Source organism: Capsicum annuum, chromosome 10, assembly GCF_002878395.1.
Source record: "Capsicum annuum cultivar UCD-10X-F1 chromosome 10, UCD10Xv1.1, whole genome shotgun sequence".
NCBI lineage: Eukaryota > Viridiplantae > Streptophyta > Magnoliopsida > Solanales > Solanaceae > Capsicum > Capsicum annuum.
In genome coordinates, this window is record NC_061120.1 from 132,781,126 (window position 1) to 132,805,361 (window position 24,236).

At 35.2% G+C, this 24,236-nt stretch overlaps 1 protein-coding gene across 4 annotated transcripts; it reads right to left on the reverse strand.

Moving 5' to 3' along the window:
* Positions 1 to 235: 235 nt before the first annotated feature.
* Positions 236 to 17,853, reverse strand: LOC107845747 (serine/threonine-protein kinase STY46). 4 transcript variants are annotated; one of them, XM_016690223.2, is made up of 16 exons: positions 17,344 to 17,850; positions 16,612 to 16,726; positions 16,085 to 16,158; positions 15,822 to 15,938; positions 15,452 to 15,506; positions 14,850 to 14,960; positions 14,284 to 14,334; positions 12,182 to 12,354; positions 11,990 to 12,097; positions 11,213 to 11,286; positions 10,912 to 11,087; positions 8,104 to 8,199; positions 1,986 to 2,066; positions 1,835 to 1,888; positions 1,577 to 1,711; positions 236 to 447 (listed from the first exon to the last, which is right to left on the reverse strand). In XM_016690223.2, exons 1-16 carry the CDS (start codon positions 17,535 to 17,537, stop codon positions 367 to 369), a joined length of 1,695 nt encoding a protein of 564 aa, XP_016545709.1. In that variant the 5' UTR covers positions 17,538 to 17,850; the 3' UTR covers positions 236 to 366. The 4 variants fall into 4 exon arrangements, 2 of the variants coding, with proteins under 2 accessions (XP_016545709.1, XP_016545711.1); XM_016690225.2 differs by lacking the exons at positions 16,612 to 16,726; positions 17,344 to 17,850 and adding an exon at positions 16,313 to 16,576; XR_007045878.1 differs by lacking the exons at positions 236 to 447; positions 1,577 to 1,711 and adding an exon at positions 7,829 to 8,038 and having other exon boundaries at positions 1,834 to 1,888; positions 17,344 to 17,853.
* Positions 17,854 to 24,236: the final 6,383 nt, after the last annotated feature.

Genomic DNA, 24,236 nt, shown 5'->3' on the forward strand with positions numbered 1-24,236 from the left:
AGCTGAATATACCAAAGTACGACAGAACAAAGGATCTGCACGAGCACATCTTAGCTTTTATGACTATTGTTAAAGAGAATGACCTAGCTAAGGATGAGGTTGACAAAATAGCATAAGCTCCAAAAGTCGTAGAAGTACACGATTTGCCTTTCAGATGGCCTCGTCTTTCTGGATAAGCTTCTTGAACACAAGGAAGAAAATGCTGAAAGAACGAATGACCACCTAAAGAAGGATATCTCAAAAGATTAGCAAAAACTTTCTATTGAAAATGACATCATGAAAAAATCTGTACAATATGGATAAAGAAGCTAGATGCATGTTATCAGATTATAATTTTTTATCAACATTTTCTATAAGTGTATCTACTTAATGGTGTCCGCGTCTGAGGACTGAAAAGAATCCTCCAGAGGGCTTCTCCTTGCGACGATCATCTTCCTCATCCGCAACCTGACCAATAGAAAATGTTAATAGGATGTTAATGTTTTAACACGTCTTCACATAAGGAGAAGTTGGGGACTTCTGAAATATTATTAAGCTAGTGTTTGGCCATAGATTCTCAGATATTTTTGGCAAGTCCGTTAGGGTAAAGTTTCAACATGTGTTTGACCATCGATTTTGAGAAACATATTCATTCGTTTGAAAAAAAAAAAACATGAAATATGATTTATACCCAGAAGTTCTAAAAGTTGATTAAAATACCCATAAGTTTGATATAGCATTATCATTTTATAATAAACTAGATACTACATTATCCAAAATCATAACACAGTATTTTAATAAAAAACTACTACTAATATATTTACTTCACTCACCAACCAACAAAAAAAGGTACAAGCATCAATTACCCTAGTACTGCAATAGTTGAATTCTTTTTAAGCATAAACAGAGCCACAAGAAAGAGCCATCAACAAGAAAGGAACGGTTTAATGAGGGGTTGGTCGAGTAGATAGATTACAGTTGAAGTAATTATTAGTGGGTTTCAAAAGTTTGGAGTAATTTTTTAATTTTGAAAAGAATCCAAAATCAAGATTTTGGCCCAAAAATCACTTTTTTCTAGTTTTGGGATCTTGGTTTTTTTGCCAAAAATTGACAAATTCTATATGGCCAAACTAAATTTGCCAATTTTTTCCCCAAAAATTACTTGGAAAATTTATGGCCAACAGGTCCTAAAACCAAAGCAGTAATAAGTACATCTACATGACAATTACATAACAGTAACAATAAGAAAGAAGGAAAGTGATTTTGGAATTTGGATGCTGAAGATTGGGGGAAAATCCTTAAATTAACCGCTCATTACAAATTCACATTATGGGCGTCAAAATTGTTCGACATCATGAAAAGTGACCATTCCTTTTGCCAGCTTGATTTTTGGCAAACACAAAAGGAAAAAAAAACAATGCCTTCATCTACCTCTATGCATTGGAACTTGACTAAAGGACGTATGTTTTCGCTGGCGAGTCGATTAATGTCTTCTAATCTATCAATCGTTTGTGTAGTATGTATTCACACTACTTTTCTCTGAAACAACAATTATGATAGGATTGATTGGGTAATGTACAGGAAAATTAGCACATACCTCCTTTGCAATTTGCTGCAATATCTCTATTATTTCAGGAAAATCAGGTCTCAGTGTTGGATCTCGTAGCCAACATTTCTCCAGTAACTCGGAAAGTTTTGGATGAGTTTGTTTGGGAATAGTTGGTCGCAGCCCCTGAAATCCATTAGAAAGAACTACCATCATATATGTATTTTCTTTAATATGCATCTGCATGCTTATGTAGGCACAAGTAATATGCATCCAACCATCATGGTCGCATTTGATAATATATCGTACCTTCTGGACCACTCCAATGGCAGCTTGTAGTGGGGTCAAGTACTCATATGGAAGCTGGTAGCCAAATAAAGAGATAAATACAACCAAACAACACAAAAAAGAAAAAGTAACTAAATAAAAAATTTAACTACTACAGAATGCAGATAAATACCTTTCCAGTCATCAATTCCCATAACAGAACCCCAAAACTGAAAATATCTGCTTTGTGATCATATGGCTTGTGTTCTATAACCTTCAAGAACAAAGAACTGTTATAAGCAAATGTCTCCTTTGATGTTAAATTTAAAAGCAATGAGGGCAAGAATAAGGGGAAAGGGCGTACACAAATTGAGTCATGAAGCTCAATTTGGTGTCTTGGAATGTTAGGGGATTAAATGATGGGGGAAAGAGGAGGGTGGTGACAAATTTTATAGAACACTGGAGGGCCGATATTATCTATTTGCAGGAAACTGAACTGCAAGGAGATATCCAAGAAATAGTTAAACAAATTTGGGGAGGGAGATGGATTCAGTATGCCCATCTGGAAGCAAGTGGTACAAGGGGAGGAATAATCATGTTGTTGGATAGTAGAGTGTGGAAGGGAGATGTACTAGAAACAGGGGTCCACACACTAACCTGCAGTTTTAAAGCTTTGTTACAGAATTTTAATTGCCACATAACAGGGGTCTATGCTCCAAATGATAAGGTGGAAAGAAGAGAGGTGTGGGATGAGTTAGGGGTTTTTAGAGGTTTAATGAAGGGACCTTGGGCAGTATGTGGGGATTTCAATGTATGCAGATTCCCTTCTGAAAAAAGAAACTGACAGAGAAGATCTTCAAATATGGTAGAATTTCCAGACACTAGAGAAGATTTGGAACTAATTGACCAGCCACTAGAGGGTGGTACTTTTACATGGTTCAAAGGCAACATGCACACCTCAGCTAAAAGGATAGACAGAATTTTATTTTCCTCTGAATGGAATGAACAATTCAGCAAAGTGAAACAAACTGTTCTTGCAGAGAATGGCCTCAAATCATGTTCCTATAGCTTTTCAATGTGGTCCTTGGGACAAGAATAAGTCATATTTAAGTTTGAAAATTGGTAGTTAAACAAAGAGAGCTTCACAGACATTCACAGATAGAATCAGCACTTGGTGGAATTCCTTTACTTTCGATGGTAAACCTGATTACATACTAGCCTGCAAGTTAAAAGTCTTGAAAGGAAAGCTCAAGGAATGGAGTAAAGAGGAAAAAGGAAGCTTGCACTTTGCTCAACAAAATGGCAAGGTTGGATTCCGTAGGGAGTCCAGAGCTTTTATTGAGAAGGAGGCAGAAGAGGAGGCAACAACATTTCTAGAGTATGAAGAGTTAATCAAGAACGAGGAAACTGCTTGGAGACAGAGGTCCAGAATTTTGTGGTTGAAAGAGGGCGACAACAACACTAAATTTTTCCACAATGCAGCAAATGCGTACAAGAGAAACAATTGTATTGATCTCTTAGAAATCCAAGGGGAAACTGTGAAGGAGCCAGACAGAATTAAGGGGGAATTATTCACTTTTACAAGAAATTGTATACAGAGACGGTAACGTGGAGACCAACAGGGAACATGATTAACTGCCCAACAATTTCAGACAGAAAAGACCCAACTACAAGGTAGGTTTGAGGAACAGGAAGTACACAGTTGTTAGAAAAAGTGTGCAATAGATAAGGCTCCTGGACCGAAGGGTTACACCATGGGTTTTTTTTATGAAGTGTTGGGATGTGGTAAAGAGTGACATCATGGATGCATTCCATAACTTTTATGAACATGAGATGTTGGAGAAAAGTTTCAATGCCACATATATTGCTCTGATTCCTAAGAAGAAAGGGGCCAAAGAGTTGAAGAACTTCAGACCAATCAGCTTGATAGGAAGCTTCTACAAGCTACTGTCGAAAGTACTGCCTGAAAGAATCAAGGGGGCAATGGACAGGCTGGTAGATTCTCAACAGATGACATTTATCACATTTATCAGAGGAAAACAGATCATGAATGCTATATTGATAGCAAACGAGGCAGTGGATTCCAGAATGACACAAAAAAAGCTAGCAATTCTAAGTAAACTGGATATAGAAAAGGCTTATGACCATGTTAACTATGTTAACTGGGGTTTCTTGTTGAATATACTTAGAAGAATTGGATTTGGTGAGAAGTGGATTAGATGGATCAACTTTTGTATCTCCAGTGTGAAGTTTTCTGTCCTTATTAACAGGCACCCGAAGGTTTCTTTGCAGCCCAAAGGGGTATAAGACAAGGAGATCCTCTATCTCCTTTCTTATTTATTCTAGCCATGGAGGGCCTTAATAATATGATAAAGACAGCAAAACACAACGGATGGATATCCGGTTTTGAGGTGGGAACCAATAATGCAAGATATCTGGAGGTGACTCACCTTCAATATGTCGATGATACCCTAATATTTTGCGAGGCAAATGAAGAACAGTTGAAATACTTGAGAGTTATCCTGGTACTCTTTGAAGGAATTTCAGGATTGCATATCAATTGGCGTAAGAGTCATATTTACCCCATCAATCCTGTATCAAACATAGTATACTTGGCTTCAATTTTGGGTGGTGAAGTGAGAACCCTACCCTCTATTTACTTAGGGATGCCTCTAGGGGCTAAATCAAGGTCAATCGAAAGCTGGGATAATGTGCTAGAAAAATGTGAAAGAAAGTTGTCTAGATGGAAAGCACAATACTTATCAATGGGAGGCAGACTTACACTTATCAATACAGTCCTTGATGCTCTCCCAACCCTTTTCCTATCCCATCCCAGCAAGTGTTGTACAGAGGCTGGACAGAATCAGGAGAGCCTTTTTTGGCGAGGCAACAAAATCAGAAAAAAGGTATCACCTTGAGAAGTGGAAAGTACTCATAACCAGTAAAAAGCAGGGAGGCTTGGGTATCAAAAACTTGAAGAATCAGAGCAAAGCTTTGAAACTAAAGTGGTTATGGAGATATGCTCATGAATCTCAATCTCTATGGAAGAATGTGATCTGGATGAAATATGGGGAGGATGGTTGGGTCTCTAAGGCAGCAACCAACCCTTATGGCGTAACAGTTTGGAGGTCAATCAGGAGTTAGTTGCATATCAGGCGAAGCCACACCACCATCAAAGTCTATGATGGTAGCAAGACCAATTTTTGGAAAGATAGGTGGTTAGGTGATAGAAGCCTTTCAGAAATGTTCCCCGACTTGTTTGAACTAGCTCAACACAAGGATAAGTCAGCGGCTGATTTGTGGTCTTCACAAGGATGGGACTTAAGCTTCTGGAGGAGTATGAATAATTGGGAAATTCCAAGAATGGTTGAATTTTCTTTAAAGTGCTTGAATCATTCCAAGGAATTAAAGGAGAGGGACATAATGCGGTGTAATGAACAAAGCAATGGAACTAACAAAGTTAACTCCGGATACAAGTTCCTAAACAGGTCAATGACACAATCTGGCAGGTGGCCTTGGAAACAAATCTGGAATTCTAAAATTCCCCTAAAGGTGGCATGCTTCTCATGGCTGCTAACAAAGGAGGATGTACTAACACACGAGAACTTGAGAAAGAGGAATATAATTTTAGTCACAAATTGCTGCTTGTGTGGAGAGGCAGCGCAGACAGTGGGACATCTATTTTTGCATTGTAGGATCACTGACCAGCTATGGAAGATTTTCATCAATCTCAGAGGCATACACTGGGTAATGCCTAGCACAATTGTTGACACTCTATCTAGCTAGGAGGAAGCAGGAATGGGAGCAAAGAATAGGGCTTACTGGAGGATCATTCCAGCTAGTATCTGGTGGACTATCTGGAGGGAAAGGAATGCCAGAAGTTTTGAAGATAGAAGCAGAACTTTACAACAGATCAAAACTGACTGTATCTTGCTTTCTTGTTTTTGGTGTATAAAAAGCTCCACTGTAGAGGCTGAAGACATCCTAGAAGTTTTAGATTCTTGCTAGGTTGAGGAGCTTTTTATTTATTTAATTAGATACATTTGTAAAGGGGTGTTCAACACTACCTAAGTGCCGGTTTGTAATACAAACGTTACATTCTCAAAAAAAAAAAATCTTCAGATTTGGAAACAATTAATTCATCTTCTCTTTCCAAATCTCCAATTATCTAACGAAAGGGGGAGAATGACAATGACGTCACCACCGTAGTGGAGTGGAATGGGTGAAATGAAGGCTCGCCTCTAGGTACTTCAGCGATAAATGTATTGCCAAGAATTAAAGGTAAGTTCTACAGAGCGATGGTTAGATCAACATTGTTATATTGGGCGGAGTGTTGGCAAGTCAAAACGTCCACGTTCAAAAAATAGAAGTAGCGGAGATGAGGATGCTAAGATGGATGTGTGAACATACTAGGAAGATAAAATTAGAAACGAAGTTATATAGGGTAAAGTAGGAGTGACCTCCATGGCGGACAAGATGAAGGAAGTGACGCTAAAATGGTTCGGGCATGTGAAGATGAGCTGCGAGGAGGTTTGAGAGATTGGTTGCAATACGAATTAGGAGATGTAGAGGTTGGTTAAAGAACTAGGGGGAGGTGATTATACCTGACATGATACAACTTCAGCTAATTGAGGACATCACCTTAGATAGAAGGTATGATCGAGGATTAGGGTAGAAAATTAGTAGTTAGTTGGGTGTTGTCGCAATTTTTGTAGGAGAGGCAGGGAACTAGCGGCATCTGCTCTTCTTTTTAAGTAATATTATTTAGTTATCATACAGTTTCTTATTCTTCAATGTGTATTACTCTCTGTTGTTGCACTTGTCTTGTATATTGCTATTCTTTTTTTACTTTAACAAGTAACAATGTATCTTTGTTGTTTGTTGTTTTATTTTTTGGTACAATCCTGCGTTGGATTTATGTAATCTGCTTCTGTGCTTTACTATGTGTTTGTGTGGTATCTCGTGCCTTGAGCCGGGGGTCTATCGGAAACAGCCTTTCTACTTCGTCAGAGGTAGAGGTATGGACTGCGTACATCTTACCCCCCAAACCCCACTAGGTGGGAATACACTGGGTTTGTTGTTGTTGTTGTTGTACAATCCTGCGTTGGATACATCCTACTCTTCCTGTACTCACTTGTGGGATTATACCGTGTATGATGATGTTGATGTAGATTATTTCTGGTACCCAAAATGGGGATTAAATAGACAGGGATATTGGGCTCTGTTGTGGGATATGAAAGTCTAACCTCCCAATACCAGGCTTCTAGTTAATCCTTTCCCACCAGTTTATGCAAAGATCCAGAGCTCTAGAGAATAAACCTACGTCTATTGAAGTATGGAGATTCTTTGAAAAGAGCCATCATGCATTACCCTATTTCTATGCCGGTGGAAGGTAGCAGGTATCATGTGCCATGTGGAATTAGTCAGGGTGTAAAACAAGCTGCCTGGACACCACGGTTATCAAAAGAAAGCTATTCAGCATAAAAAGCTACAGGCTGATAGAAGAAGCAGTTTATCTGACCCTATAACCCACCAAAATATTTTTTTTTTCTTATTTGTTTCGGACAAATACATGGTATTTGGTCTACTTTTCAAATAGATGTCATGTCGAGTTTTTGTTATCGACCCAACTTTTGGCCTAATCAAACAAAATGCTAATGCACATATTTTCTTTGGGTAAAGCAAAGGAACTTAACAAAGACCTTAAGAAAATAAAAGAAAGCCTTCTATACTTCGTCTATAGGCTGGAACCTCTCTTGATAAAATTCCACCGAGGTTGACAAACAATGGACATACCAGAACTTAATGGAGGAGCATTATTTAATAATCCTGTACCAGATCAAGGGAAGATAGTCACAGGTTTAATGTGACAGTTGTCGCATAAATTGGATTACATACAAGTTACTGAAGAATATTCTACAAGGATATGAGTGCTGAAACTGCTAAAACAAAATATTTATAAATTGAATTAAAATTAAGCTGAAGCCACAGTTAATGCTGAAATTAAAAGTTTAATCTGCTCCCTTAGAATCTGACCTTTCCATTAGAAGCAAATTCCAGTCTAAAAGCTAGATTAGAGGCGTTCAACCAAGTACAATGACCAACTGTGTGAAGCAATAGTTCCTCTCTCTATCCCTCCCTCTCTGACTCTCCTCTTATAACATCACCTACTTTGGGTTGATCCCTAATATGCACTGTGTTAAATTTAAGATCTGCATCACAATTTGCCCTCTCACAGCTTACTCCCTGCTTAAGGTTGTGCTAGATTAGGTAGTTGCAAGACCAAATATACTGTTGATATTAAAGCATACCTCAGGGGCCATCCATCTATAAGTCCCAGTCTCCGCCGTCATGACACCAGTCTGTGCCTTCACTCTGGCAACACCAAAATCAGCCACTTTAACAACCTGAAATAATAGAGTGCTTGGTAAAGCTTGATATGAAACAGAATATGTTGTGTTAGCATAGTGGCTAGATGAAACTAAGCAAAAAAAAAATGAAAATTGATGAAAGGACTTTAGAAAATGAAAGCTGATGAGAAAAATGATAGTCTGCCATTACATGCTTTGGCAAGCTCATTTTGGTCCTTGCAGTAGGAAAAGGGACATGACGCATATAATTTTCAAGAAATTTAGAAAATAAAAGCTTGTATGCTACAAGTAGGAAAACAGAAACAGACTGTCGAGTATCGAGTGCAAACAACTGAAAATACAACTTACACACTCAAAATTTACCAACACCTGATTTCAAAAGATTGAGAGGATGAACTAATTCGAAGTCCAATAAAAGGTACTAACGGTACAACCAAACAAACCAAGTCAAAAAAATTCAGAATATTTTGGTTATTCCAAGCAAATTCACCAAAGAGTTTAATTCTAATCAAACTGTACTCACAAAACTTGATGAAAACTAAAGAGTTGAAAGGGAAAGTTACAGCCTAAATTCATTTCGCACACTCTCATTACAGTCTTAGACTAGTACAATAGAGAGAGGTAGAGCTATTGTACATCATCTGACTAGGAGGTAACTGAAAGTAAACATCAAAGCATATCATGTCAACCTCTTTGAACCTTCCAATTTTTTTTACTAAAAGGGTTTTCAGACTATAAAGATTTTGATTGCTTCGTCGCATTGAGTTTTTCCATGTGTTGTATTGTATATTGTAAACTTGTACTTATCAGCCTTGAAGTATTAATTCCTCTCTCTTTGACTCGCTTCAAATTAGGAAACTGCTTACAGCTTACCTGCTAAATTCGTAGGAAAATAACGAGAAGCGCATTTTCCCCTATCCTCGAAAGCGTTGGGAAGGGTTTAGGCCCTCCCTCTTTTCTTTCCCTTCTCATTCTTGAACAAGATATAGATATAGCCTTATATTTTCTTCAGCCTCAAATATATTTCTAAGCATGCCGTTCTGGTTCTGGCTACCCCATGAAACTTGAAATTTCACGATAAAGCTCAAACTAAAAGATCTTGCTAAGTTCTTGTGAGAAATATAAGAGAAGAATGTCATTGAATTGCTGTATCTAAATTATTAGACCCTATATATAGACACTACATTAGACACCTTTTCTAACTAGGACACTACATTACAATCCTTTTCCAACTAGGATTCTATATATTATTCCTATTCCTACTCATATTCTAACAATCCCCCTCAAGCTGGTGCAATACAAGGCATATGTACCAAGCTTGTTATGAATGTAATTAATACGAGGATCACTGAGGACTTGGTGAAAATATAAGAAAACTAGTAAGGACAGCTCTGGACATCTAGGAGACCTCAGCTTAAACAGGAACACACTGAAAGAGTGATTGAAAAAGTAATAAACGTCGCCAAAAAGTCAATTTGTCGCTGGAAAATTGTCGGAAACTGGTATAAAATATATGGGTCATCTCGAAATCAAGAGATGAGCATATCTTGAACAAGAAAGTCACCGAAAAATTAGCCAGTACATGCTCACATGTCGGATTATTAGATTTGATGGCTGAAATAGAAAAAAAAATATGTGGGTAGGGTCGGAATGATGACACGACCCTACTGAGAGAGAGAAATTATATGAGTAGGGTCAGAATGGTGGCACAACCCTACTTGAAAATAGAAATTATATTGGTATGGTCGGAATGACGGCACAACCCTATTGAAAAGAGAAATTAATATGGGTAGGGTCGGAAGGTGCTACGCAAATCAGATATGAGAAGGTTGTCACCGAAAAAACACATGGTGCTACCCAAATCAGAAATGAGAAAGTAGACACTAAAAGGATGCACGGTGCTATACAAATTAGATACGAGAAGCCATCGGAAAGAAGCATGGTGACCCAACTTTTGCTAACATGATCATTGGCCAGACGGGCGGCATATATGGGTTATAGCTGTCTGCCGACAGCGAAAGCTCTTTGATTCTCTACTAAGATCGTAGAGGTTTGATACCATGTGAGAAATATAAGAGAAAAATATTATTGAATTGTTGTATCTAAATCATGATATTGAGGCTCTATTTATAGACACTATATTAGACTCCTTTTCCAACTAGGACACTACATTACAATCATTTTTCAACTAGGATTCTATATACTGTTCTATTCCTACTCATATTCTAATAGTTCTCATATCTTATTTTACAATCAATGCATGAAATTTTCATGGAAACTCCTAAACCCAAACATAAGTTATTTTTCTCGTATCTTTATTTTGGATATGTCCCAAGTCCAAGAAGCTCATCAATAAGATGAACATAATTTCATTTGGCAAAAGAGCCAAAAAGAAATATTATTAAAATAAGATAAGTAGAGATAATTTTTCCAAATAAGTCCAATCAATTTTGGGATGACATCTCCAATGGCTACCCAATATGCCATTGAAGAACTAAGCCTTTGGACTATGAGGTTGTCTCTCCTTCAGTATTTACAGTTGAATATAAGTTGCACAGAATAGAACTTAGCAAAGTAAGATTCACTCTCATATTCAGTTAGTCATGATAAAAATTGGACTGATACAGATTACGCGATTAATCAATCTTAACATACATATTGTTAATACACATAGACAGTTGAAAACATCTACCAAGCCCATAGACAACAAATATTCACATTATTGTGCTTACTGAGATAACATCTTACTTCATTTTCATCCATCAGTAGATTGGCAGCCTTCAAGTCTCTGTGTATGATGTTATTTTGATGCAGGTAATTCATCCCTTTTGATACGTCAATTGCTACTTTGAGCAAAGTAGGAAGTTTAAAACTACCCTTTTGTTTGTGTAAATAGTCATATACGCTTCCTCCAGACATGTACTCTACAGTCGAGGAAATAAAAGCAAAACCATCAGTAAGATAACTCATTTGGGGAAGACAACGCCGCTTTCAAAATAAAATATGCATCTGAAGCTTAAAACTTTTTCTGATTAAGATATTTACATACCTGTCACTATGCACAAGTTTGGAGGCTTAGTACATGCCCCTATGAATTGCACAACATTTTTATGGCGAACTTTTCTGCACGCACAGGCAAAATGAAGTGTCAAATATATTAGATCCTTGAAATCATATATAGTCCTTCCCTAACCAACACTCACAATTGCACCCAAGAATGAAAAATAGAATGAAGTGTCAGAAATTAAATCTAGAAATTATACATAGATCCTTGCCTACCCAACACACTCATCTGCATCCAATAAAGGAAAATAGAACAAATGCATAGAAAAAGAGAGAAAAGTTGGCTAATTGATTAAGGATGATAGCGATGGCAATCTAAAGTGTTATTGAAACATAGTGACTCTTCAGTATGAGCAATTTGTTATTCCTTTAAGCTACTCTTTCCTAAAGCAAAAGAAAGTAAAATAAATCAGCAAGATGGGAACAAATGCATGTCAACCCGTGTACATGCAGCAGTAAAAAGCAGTAGGAAACATGAGCACCAGCTCTCACCCAAATTAGAAATAAAAGCAGTTCTCCCAACATTATTGCAACAACACAGATCTCCCTCCGTTACAAGATACAAAAGTAATCTCAGGATAAAAAAAATTAGAGACAGAAGATATTGGTAACTAAGAATGGAGATGTCGGATCATAATAAGCTGAGCACATAGAAAGAAGTCGAGGTTCAGCTAAAACAGCCATAACTTCCAAGCTAAGCATATAGAAAGAAGTCGAGGTTCATCTAAAACAGCCATAACCTGCAAAGGTACATCCAACAAACCTCATGATATAAACTTCTTGGGCAAACTCCTTTTGCAATTCTGTGTTCAGGCGCTCAGATTTGAAGATTTTGATAGCTACTTCCTGACTGCAATAAGTACCTTTATATCTGAAACAATCAGATAACTGATTAAGTTACTTCGAAACTAAAAAAAATGAATCATAAATAAGAGTCCGTGCACGACAAACTTACAAGTCACCATATGAACCAGAAGCAATCTTGTTGCCAAATTTTAGAAGCTGATGATCAATTTCCCAGACATCAATGCCATCACAAGGTATTGTCACGGGATCAACTTCACATTTGATGAGTGTTTTTGTCTCCTTTCTAAAAGATTCTGATGGACTTTGACTTGGTGAAGATTTCTGCATTGCATTACTCTAGTTAAACAATATTAAAATATGACCCAACAAAATAACTGGTGAAACGTATATTCTTAAAAGAATGGAAATATGGAAACAAAATATACCTCTGAGTAACTGCAGAATTTCATCAAGAGTAAAAAGGAATAAATCTATTCATTACGGAGGCAAGTGTTTTTATTACAATTTCAATTTTTCCAGGCATGTACAATTTTAGCTTCAGAATTTTGGTGTTTTAGGAGATGGGTACTGTATTTCGGAATTTTCATTAAACATAACCAGATGAGCAACCAGCGGAAGGAATTAAATCCAGAAAGAAAACAATGAGACCTGATAATGTGTGTTATATGCCTATAACTGAACAAGGATTGATGCCCTAAAGTAGAAGCAGATTACATAAGCATAACCGCACGGCTGACACATGATTCCTTGCCAAGAGCTGAACAAGACATAGCTATTTCAGCTGATATTTTTTATTGGTAAAGTATAAGTTAATTCAGCAGATAATTCTAAAAAGATGGACCTTGGGCCTAACACACACTTGAGACGAGGATTTCCTAAGACCACATAAGGAAACAACAATTTATATCATCAGCCAATGTGAGACACTTGACACCCCCAGCACACCTAGCCCAGGGTGACTGAAACATGGATAACATAACATGGGGGGCCAATGTGAGACTCTTTAACACCCCCACAGCACACCTAGCCCAGGGCAACTGAAACAGGGATAACATAACATGAGGACCTTATATTGCAAATATGGATAAGTTTGGCTCTAATACCTTGTTGAGAAAATGGATCTTGGGCCTAAGTCAATCCAAAAGACTGATCATGAGGCGAAAATTTCCCAAACCTAGATAAGGAGACAACCCACTGTCAACCAATGCGGGAAAATCTAACAACCAATACTCCCTCCATCCCAATTTATGTGACTCTTTCCTTTTTAATCAGTCCCCAAAAGAATCACACCTTTCTATATTTAGTAAGAATTCAAACTTTAAACTTCTCATTTTACCCTAAATGAGATGATTATAGCCACACAAATATCTCTGATTTATTTTAGACAACAAGTTCTTCCTTTCATCTCCATGCCCAATATAAACTGGGATATAGCTCGTTTCACCGTTGACAGGATCTCAAGGGAGAACGAGGACACAAACATAAAGTTGAATCTAATAAATGCGACGAACCCAACACTATGCTAGACCATTTTCAATTACTCCATGTTTTTAGAGCAGAAATCTCTTCGGAGATCAAGGACAGTTCTAATAAATGAAATAGTATTATGTTCCAATACCATCAACTCCAAATACAGAGAAGGTATTTTTAACAAAAACAAGAAAAAGGGTGGGAAGCATGTATAGTAGCATCTGAGAATTTAACGGGGATCCAAATGCAAAACAGTTGCAGATATACGTTGAGCTTACATCTTTTGTCTAAGCACACTGGATATTTTGGAGGGAAGGGGGACCAGACCTTCAGCGAATTACTTGTTTGAGGGTATGTTGGAACCAAAGTTACAGGCAACTATTATATGGGCACTCAAACTAGCTACACCTCAAGACGTTTTCAGAAAATATACAAGTAGATCCATGGAAGTTTCACGTCTATGAATGGGAAGAGAACCCAATTTATTAGTTCACAGTTTCCCTACTAATATAGGTGGAAAGTTAAATATCTAAGCACATAAATTAGCATAAGACTTCCAACAGCTTGTCCCAACAAAAAGACCACCTCTGATCACTATTAGGAACGAAATTGGCCATAGACTAAAAAAGAACCCCATTAATAAAACAGTTTTGCTAAATTTAAAATTTTGATGAAATCATTTTGATTGCTATATACGTATTCTAGTTTTGAAGCATCAAATTTAAGGATTTTCCTGAAAATTGACTGGCTTAACTTGGGTAGGGCAAAACCAGGAGATACCTCAATCATCAGAATTTCCCTTTTCAGTGCCATGCGAAGCAGCTCAATTTCCTGACAAGAGAACACCAGAAATAAGACCACAGGAAAAAAAGCATCCTTACCTTTAATTGAGTGATAGAGTCGGCATTTGAAATAAGCATCACACCACTTATTCTCTCTTTTAAAATGGTAATAATTGCCACTTATTGACTCTTTTTGGAAAGACAGATACTAATTTATGCAAAAGCATAAAAATACGACATTGAATGTTTACTTAGTAAGCAACTAAGCAAAGTGCCCCATTCCATAAGCACTTTCTGGACCAGTACTTTCTTCTGTCTAATCTAAAAATTGAAGATGAAAAGTAATCAAAATTCGTTATTCCAACTAATAACATGAAACAACTATATAACTTCTGTTGGAGAGATATTTACTTCATACCCAAGCAAGGACAGAAGAAAAGGCTAAATAGAGGTGAAAGATGTTACATTATCTACCAGTTTTTGTATTAGGGGAAAAGATATACTAGGAGCTCGAGTTAAAAGCAGAACAGTATTCAAACAATGAAATAATGGCTGAAAATATACCTCATAGGGCCAACCATCAACAACAAAAACATCTAGGGAGTATCCATCAACAGAGGAAAATACATGTGCTTCCTGGATGTTCAGCCCAAGCTCGGCTAGTAATGAAGTTAACTGCCACATATTAAAGGGATTCATTAATGCTTCACATTTTTAAAATTTGAACGATAGACAAACTAATATAAGCTACAAAAATTGTTGTTCGTAAAACAAAGCCTTTCAAACAGTACCACATCACAACCTAAAAGATCAGGCAGACTTTTATGAATTATTGAATCCCCAAAACCAAGTTTGTTTGTCACCTAATGTTGGTCAAATAACTATAACCCCCCCCCCCCCCCCCCCCTAAAAACCCACCCACCCACCCACCCCACCCCCACAACAGGAAAACCCCAGCACCTAGAAAAGGAATCATTAAGATTCAGAAATAACTAAGACTATCATGTGTTGGTAAATTGGTTTAATCATAGAACATGAGCAGTCTTAACTATCAATTCAAAGCTCACTTTTGACCCCACCTCGATACCAGCATGGGTGTACATTTCTATCAAGAAGACGAGTATATTGTTAACTAGTATATCAAGCAACAAAGCACATCCAACTACCTGGCTGAGGAGCTTTGGCTTGTCGTCAGTTGAAAACGTAATTTCATGCATGGGCCTGTCATAATTATGTACCACGTTTAGAATGAGCTCCAAAATATAACCAGAAAAGGCATGCAGAAAAAGGGAGCAGAATTTAAATGCTTTCCACCTTGATGGAATTAATGTGGTCATAATTTTCAAACGAGTGATAGTCATGCATATGCATCACAGTGAATAAGAAAAAAACACAAATTCCGGAAAACAATGCGAATGATGTGCAGCAGTAAAGTGGGTACAGATTGTTCTAAGCTTTTTGAGGGTATCATCTATGGCGATAATGCAGTTCCGTACATACAGTAAGACAACAAATTTAAATCTCAAGACTGTATACCGTAACAAATTTCCACAAGTAACAGTAACATCCTCATCTTGAACTTCAGATTCGCTCGCTTCAAGAGCAAGTGCTTCGAGATTAGGGGAAGAACCAAAGGCAGGTAGAGGAAGGCCACTACAAATTAAGATGGAGGGAACATTTTAGCATAATCAAATGCTGAAGGTAATACTGAAGGAATACTTGAAGGATGCGACAAAGCATCGAATAAACAGTACTTAAAGGCAGTAAAATGTCTTATGTGAGACAGTTTTTTCAGGTACCTTCGGCTTATTTCCTTGTTTGCAGAGTTAAATGGAGCAGCATCTGTTGGGTTACCATCAGGAACGGGACTAACCTGCATAATGCCACGTTTGTTTCAACACGCAACTACGAGTAGCTTAAGTTAGAAATGAAGAAAATAACAAGGCAAAACATAAGATTTGAAGAACATGCAATTGGTGCTGTCTCGGAGGAACCAATTGGAATGAATTTTTTTAAAATGAAATTACCAGAAACATGAGACTTCATTGGATGCAGATAAAACATAAAATGAAGGTGTAGAGGTGAAAGAGAATGAAAAATTCTATTCAATGAAATGTGTGGTAAAGTATACCTCTCCAGATGCAGATGTTTTACCTTACAAAAGTCAATCCTTACATATTCCTACGCATCATGCGTGCACTTATGATAACAATATGCTAACAACCGAGCTAATAATATCCCATTAGTCTAGAAAAACGAACATTTAGTGGCTATTAATTTGACACCACATTGAAACCAAGATTCTTTTCTGCAAAAGGAACTAAACCTGCACCAGCCGAACATCAAATGCAGGTCTATTAGCTGGATCATGAGCGAGATGTAGTAACCTCTTGTGTGTGAGTACATCTTCTGCACTTTCAACATTCACATCTAACGCATACCTTAAATGCAGAAGCAAATTAATCAGAAAATCAATTGAAAAAATATGCAGCCAGCAGAAACAAATTACTAAGTAAATCAATTGAAAAACCGTGCAGCAGCTTATTTGCAAAGTTATTTCTATAATTTGCAACTTTCTGCATCCAAAGCACACATTAGCACATCTATGAATGTTTCTGCAAACCAGAAGAATTATCAACAAAAGCAAATTGATATGCTTTTTTTAGGACCGTATTGTCCAGGTAAACTTTTGTGCATCTAGATTAATTCCACTGGACAAAGTAACTCTCTCCACCAAGGCTAAGGCTTAAGATATATGGGAAGAAATTCCCTAATTTTTTTGTCTCTGGGGAATTTGAACCCGACACCTCTTGGTTGTGAACCTACTTCGGGTGCAAATTGGCATGCTTCATCGGCCTTTTATTTCGATCTGAAACGTTTCACATTCACCAACAGAACAAAACCAGAATTGATAACCTCAAAAGAGTAACCAAATAACAATGACAAAAATATGAAAAGTGTCAACCAAAAAAAGAAGAAATCTCATGAAATATAACCACACCACAATTAACTCAATTCCAATACATTAACAGTCATATGTTAATACATCGAGAGTTACCGAGTAGGAAGGCGATTGAAGTGAGCCCAAAGCTCATCATCAAAGCCAGGCTGTTGAGCCTCAACGTTATTAGACTCTTTGAGTCTACGAAGAACCTCATTATAAACCTCCAACTTTTTTCTTTGTTGCCGACTATTCGTCGGCGCTGAATCCACCACTCTACTACCACAACTCTCGTTATCCTCCATCACCATTTCAACTCTCTTTCGTTCTCTACGAACAATTTTTGGAAGAGGAAATTAAATAATATGTTGAGAGTTATAAAGAGGAATTAATAATTAGTGGGAGGATTTAGGTGTGTATATATACAGAATTATATTATAGAAGGAAAGAAAGGGGGGAGTAGTTTTGAGGGAGCAATTCATTTGGTTTTCTCTTTCTCTATCCATAATCTTCACGTTGATTGTGTTAATTCAAGTTTCTTTGGGTTTAGGAGATTCATTACCTTCACGTTGATTGTGTGGCATCCTTTTAGCCTTTGGGTTTTATACTTATGTTTATACTGTTCGTTCTGTCTCAGGTAGTAGCTTTTGTTTTTAGTAAACGTCTCAAGTAGTATCTGAACTCGTGGCTGAATAAAACTATTAATCCCTACGTTTACTTTTGCTCGTGTACAAATAAATTTTATTTGTACTTTATTATTACTACTTTTAAAATATATAAAAATAATATTTTCATACTTTATTCTTAATATAAATTTTGTATTTTCTAAATTATTTTTAAATCTTAATACTAAAAAATTTAATTAATACGAATATTATAATAAAATTTTTAACAACAAATACCATACTACCTTAAAAAAGCGAAGGTAAAAAAGGTTAATCCGTACTCATTAGTGAGTATAAGAAGAAGATTATGGATAATCTCGAGGAATTGGTAGCTTTGCTGAAAAGAAATCGGATCAAGCTGCCGCATCACAAAACGGTAATGCCCCTTCAGTGCCATTAATTGCCGCTTCTTATTTTAAAGACGGGCCCCATCGACTGCATCTACCAAAATAGTACTCACTACTAGTAATACTGTCTATATCTTAGATAAACTCAATATTTTCTTTTTCTCACGTAAAACCAACTCAGCATATATATACGAAATTATATACATTTTAATGGGTGAAAATTATTTTACTCCCTCAAGTTTACTTTAAAAATCAAACTCTCCTTTACTTTAAATAATAAGTATTCTTCCTTTTTTTTTCTTGACAATATTTATTTTAATTTTGGCATTAGCAATATCTTTTTATAGTATACATTATTTATTTTAGTCAAGTATTTATATATTTTTATTTAAATTTTTTAGTTTAACTTTTTTAATAAACTTACCACAAAAGCTAATGTTATTTTTTTATGATTGTTATTTTATTGAGATAACGCACAAGTCTTTTCCATCTCCCCCAAAAAAAATATAAAAATATTCTGATACTTGACAATCAGATCAACAAAAATGAGTTTAGGTGGTAATAGATCTTCCTTAGAGTTTAAGTGTGTTAAAACAATTTCAGATATAATTTAGGGGTACTTTGTACCTTATCTCTTATTTTACATGCATTTAGTATGTGTAATATATATATATATATATATATATATATATATATATATATATGCACATGAGTTTCAATATACTCCCTCTATTCTTTTTTACTAGTCACTTTTCGATTTTTCAGGCCAACCTGTAGAAATTTTGACAAATATTTTAAGATATATTTTTTCATTTTATTAATACGAAGAAGGATTGCAACTTATAGCATTTTTCATATATTTTCTGATCATCTAAATTTTAAATTTAAATATTGAATTATACATCTTAAAATGTTGGTCAAAGTTCATGCAAGTTGACCTCAAAAAGCAAAATAGTGACAAGTAAAAGTGAATAGAGGGAATATATATTTATAATATAAGTAAAATTTTGAATTAATTTAGTATATAATATATCTCAATTTATGTTATATGTTATTATATTACATGCATTGAAATATGTTTATAACATTATTTTTATTTGTTATTTTCACTAGTATAAATATATATTACAATTTTAATTATTATTAATGAATAAATTTTCATATCGTGGTCATTTATTTCATTTAGAACATCACTAACTTATATACTTAATATATGTTTCTCACTTTTTTTGTCTAGAAAATAATTTTCTTTTTATTTACAAAAAATTACTATATATATTAAAAATAAAAATATAATAATTTTAAAGAGGTAAAGAAAAATAAAGATTAATAGTGTAAGGGTAAAATAGGTATTTAAAAAAGATAAGTAGGAAAAAGGGGGAGAATATGGGGTTGATTTTAAAATAAAGTTAAAAGGGGAAAATGATTTTTACCCACATTTTAATTGATGTACATTTTCATCACAATGAACTATGCACTTCATACAATAATATTTATCCACTATATTAAAAATAGATATAATACTTATCCAGTTTGAAAAATTAATAAATAATTTACACTTTATAACCTATTTTACCCTTATTTTTAAATATTATTTATCACTCAATATATTTTTCAAAGCACTAAATTTATTATATTTAAAAGATAATTACAAATAATAAAATTTGAGTCACAAAAATAATAATCGGGACAAGAAAATATCGCAAAAAATATTTTATTGATTTCAATATGTCAGTGTTTAAATCCTCTGATTCGCCATTTTAAATATAAATTTAAAAGCTTCGAGCTTGATCTTGAATTTGAACTTGATTTGTAAATTTGATGATTTGATCTTGACTTGTGAACTTGGATTCAAGAGCCTTGAGTTTGATCTTGAAAGCATTGTAGCTTGTAGAGAAATTTGTTATGTTTGATCCTAAAACTCTCTCTTGCTTCTTGTTAGAATTATTGGTCTTTTTTCAAAATTATGAAACCCCTATTTATAGTTATGGAAAGGGAAGAGTCATGATAAGTAGAAGTTCTTTCCGGTCAGTCTGATTGAAGTGACATAACCATATCTGATTGGTTGAGACATGTCAACTTGAATGTGTGTCGCATTTTTATTAGCCTTGAATTTGAGTGGGCATGCTGCATCATTTTGACATGTCGCATGATCCTATTGTCTACTTCACTTGACTTGGTATGTCACGTTATTTGTCACGTGACACCTAATTGAGCCTCTAAAATAAGATGACATCTTGAGCTTAGCAAAGTGGACTCGTCATTTATAGCCTAAATTAATGGGATAACCCAATAAAAATTGAACTTTAATTAAAGTAAATCTTACATAAATCCCAACAAGTTTACTCCTAATTATTATCTATCCCTAATTTTGCTAAATTATTAATAATCCCTTGTTTTTAGAATTTTTGGATACATAATCAGCATTCGAATACCTAAATTTGAAGTTTAGATACATAATTTGAACTTAAGAATGTAACTATTAATTATTATATTTTTGCTCGGATACATAACTAACATCCAGATACATAATGTTGAAGATGAGATACATAGTTTTAATTACTAAGATACATCTATTTCTGAAACTATTTGATTGAGATACATAATACATTAACTAGACCAAAGGAAGATACTTAATTATAAAATTATGTATCCAAAAATTTATGCGTTTATGGATGTATTTGACCGTTTTAAGAAAAAAATTAGGTAATTAACAAAAAGGACAGGGATTGTATATAGTTAATTAAGATAAGTTGTGGTATGTAAATTTTCTTAATTAAATCTATATTTGTTTGAACTTTATAATTAATTCAATATATTAATTCATAATATTTATTTGGACTAACATATTTAAAATTCATGTAATCACAAATGCCCCCACTTCAAGACTTGCCGGAATATTTAGATTTTCATAGACTAGACTTGAAGTATTAACTTGATGATCTAATTGAGATCAACAATAATTCATGTGTGTAATCAAATAGTGCCCAAAAATTAGGAACATTGCCCAATGTTATTCGCATTGAGGGGTCATCATCATCATCATTAAAATTATTACATGGCCTCTCAAAAGATATTATTCCTCAGATTGGAGGAAGCCCGTGCGTCCAAGTGAGTCATACTCCGATATAGACTTGGCATCAACCTTCACAGACTTAGCAAACTCACTCTTTTTAGGAGTTCAATTGTTGCAATCCTACATGAATTAGAACTTTGCAATAATTGTCGTCTTCAAACTTCTTCTAGTTGAACTAGGAACAATCACCCTTTTCTTCTTGAATTGTAACAACAAAGCAACCTCAATTTAGGAATGTACCACCCTCACTACTTCTTTATAAATAGGGACACACTTTCAGTTATTTTGCCATCAATTAGAGCATCACGATTCATGTCAAGGAAGCATAATGCTAGGTAATTATTTTCTTCTCTTTTTAATTTTCATCATTTTTTCAGTCCAACATATTAGTGGTATAAAATTCATATCAAATTGTAGAAATATCAAAAACTAGACTTTGAGATCTACAGTATCCAAAATTTAGACTTAAAATCCTTCAATATCATTCTAGACAACTTTTTGAACTAACTTCAAATTTTATCATGCTGAAAATTTTAGATCTACACGTTTTTACCAAAACTTTCATATCTTGAAGTCGAATGACGAAATCACAAGCCGCTTGACTTTTTTTAAAACTAGACTAAAAAATCTTTAACATATTCAAAATTCATTTAATACCTTCAGAATTTTTTTGAATATTATTACAAAGTTAGCTTTAGATTTGACGTGCTGGTAGTTTCAGATTTGTGTGACAATACCAAAAAAAATTATCTTGTTGTAGGAGTACTGATATTGTGATCCTCTTGATTCTATAGAAATTATACGTGCAACTAAAACATATCAAAATTTAAAATTTAATATATTCAGAATCGTTCTCGATACTTTTTTGGAGTTGCCCCTGCATGCTGATACGTTTACAATGTCAGGTTTGCATGGCTTCACAAGACAAATCATATTTAGGCGTGAAAATATTGAAATTGTGAGTGACTTATTCTATTGGAAAGAGGACTCCAATATTTACAACACTTTCTGAAGGCAAGCAAATTTGAGGGTGTCACTTGATCCATCTTAGACGATTGAGATATTCTCCATACTTAGGTAAATATCATCTTTTTCCATAATTTTCCTTTGTTTCTCTTCTTTTCCCTTTTTTTTCTTTTTTTTCCATATTACTATGCATTTGCCAACATATACAATAAGTATGTATATACTCTACAAAAGATCAATAATGCATTCTTTTCAAGTGGTAATGACCCCTCCCTCCCCCAACCTCATTTTTTTTCTTGTTAAAGACTTACATAAAATTTCTTGTTTCTCCTTGCATAAGTAAAAAGTTATCAATCAATATGCTTTGTGACTTTATGTAACTCATGAGAAAACTATCATGTGCAATTATGGGCCCGTTTTTCATAAGTTACTTATTTTTTCTTCCTTTCTTCTTTTTTGAAGCAAGAAAGAGAATTTGACAGAACAATCCGATCTACTTTTCTTTGACGCACAAGATATACTCGTACTTAGGTAATAATCTTTCTCTATGTTTTTCCTTTCTTTCTCCTTTGTCCCTTTTTGGAGGGTTGAAACAGATAGCAATATACAACAATCGGTTTAAGGCTCGAGAGTTTAACTTCTCCTCCGTACACCTTAAGATTGACCAAATTGGCTTCAAGTCTGGTGAATATGCAGCAATCAGATTAAGGTGCGAGAGTTTAACTTCGTCTCCAACACCTTAAAACCCGACCAATTCGGCTTCAAGTTTGTTGACTTTTTAATAATCGACTTAAGGTGTGAGAGTTTATGTTTGCCTCCGTACACCTTAAGACCCGAACAAGTCGTCTTCAAGTTTGGTGCTATACGAGAGTTTAACTTCGACTCCATATACCTTAAGACCTGATCAATTCGGCTTCAAGTTTGGCTGTTTTACATTACAAATCTATCAAAATGCCAGCTTAAGGTAAAAATGGGGCAGATATTGTCCTCCTCAAGGCATGAAAATTTTGAGATCCTTTTAATAATAAATCTGTAAAGTGACCAGATTAATGATACCAAAATCCTCCAAGAACACACTAAAAATGTTCTAAAAAATAGTCCACGAACAAGACACAACTCAACAATACAAGAACACAGACAAGAACAAGAAAGTAAGATAGATAACTTGACATACAATGCATAAACACTTATGAACCAGAATGTATATTAAACATTAAGACCCAAAGTTTTCACACAAAGAACACCAAGTTCTTACGGGACCTCAAGGGAATTGGACTTCCCAAGCAACCACCGTTTCTAAGATTGTTATCAACACAAGTGATGTCCACACTTGCCACAAGAAATCCACCTTGCAAGATACTCTCTTGAGCTCATAAAATATATCATCTAAAGTTTAATAGAAATGACCTAATAAGGTTCTATTTATAAGCTAGGTTAACTTATTACAAAATGACTAAAAGGCCCTTAATGATCCCCTTACATAGGGCGGCTCTATAGGGTGCCTATGGATGTCCTTGGAGTGTTAATATTGGGCTTCTTGACACTTCAAGGCTTGTTTCCTTGGTTGGGCAGCCCCTACAAGCTTGGGTCTTCACGTCTTGGCTTCCGTCATTTCCTCGAGTGCCAAGATGTTTCTTTGACTCGTATCATCCTTTTCTCCTTGGAAAGGATTCGTCCTCAAATCTGAATCTTGCAAAATAATAGAGGACACAAGACAACACATATTCCTCATAGCAAAAGGGTTAATGTTAGTACAATTAATAATAACATCTTGCCAAGGTTGCACACACTTCACATATAACCAAACATCCTTAAAAATATTGGACGAAGAGTCAACATTAAAAGTACAAAGGAGTTGGCTATGAATAGCATCAAGAATTTCCCCTAAGTTAGTCCCATTAACAACATTATCAAGCAAATCATCATACGTTGGAATGACTAAGGGTAAAAACAAGG

Bases quoted from the DNA above. Each gene is read 5' to 3' on its own strand.
- LOC107845747 (XM_016690223.2), bottom strand. From the start codon at position 17,537: ATGGTGATGGAGGATAACGAGAGTTGTGGTAGTAGAGTGGTGGATTCA. The intron at 15,507-15,821 runs GTATACAGTCTT...TAATTATGACAG, and splicing joins ACTTGTGGAAATTTGTTACG to GCCCATGCATGAAATTACGT. The intron at 8,200-10,911 runs GTAAGATGTTAT...CTATTATTTCAG, and splicing joins TACTGATGGATGAAAATGAA to GTTGTTAAAGTGGCTGATTT.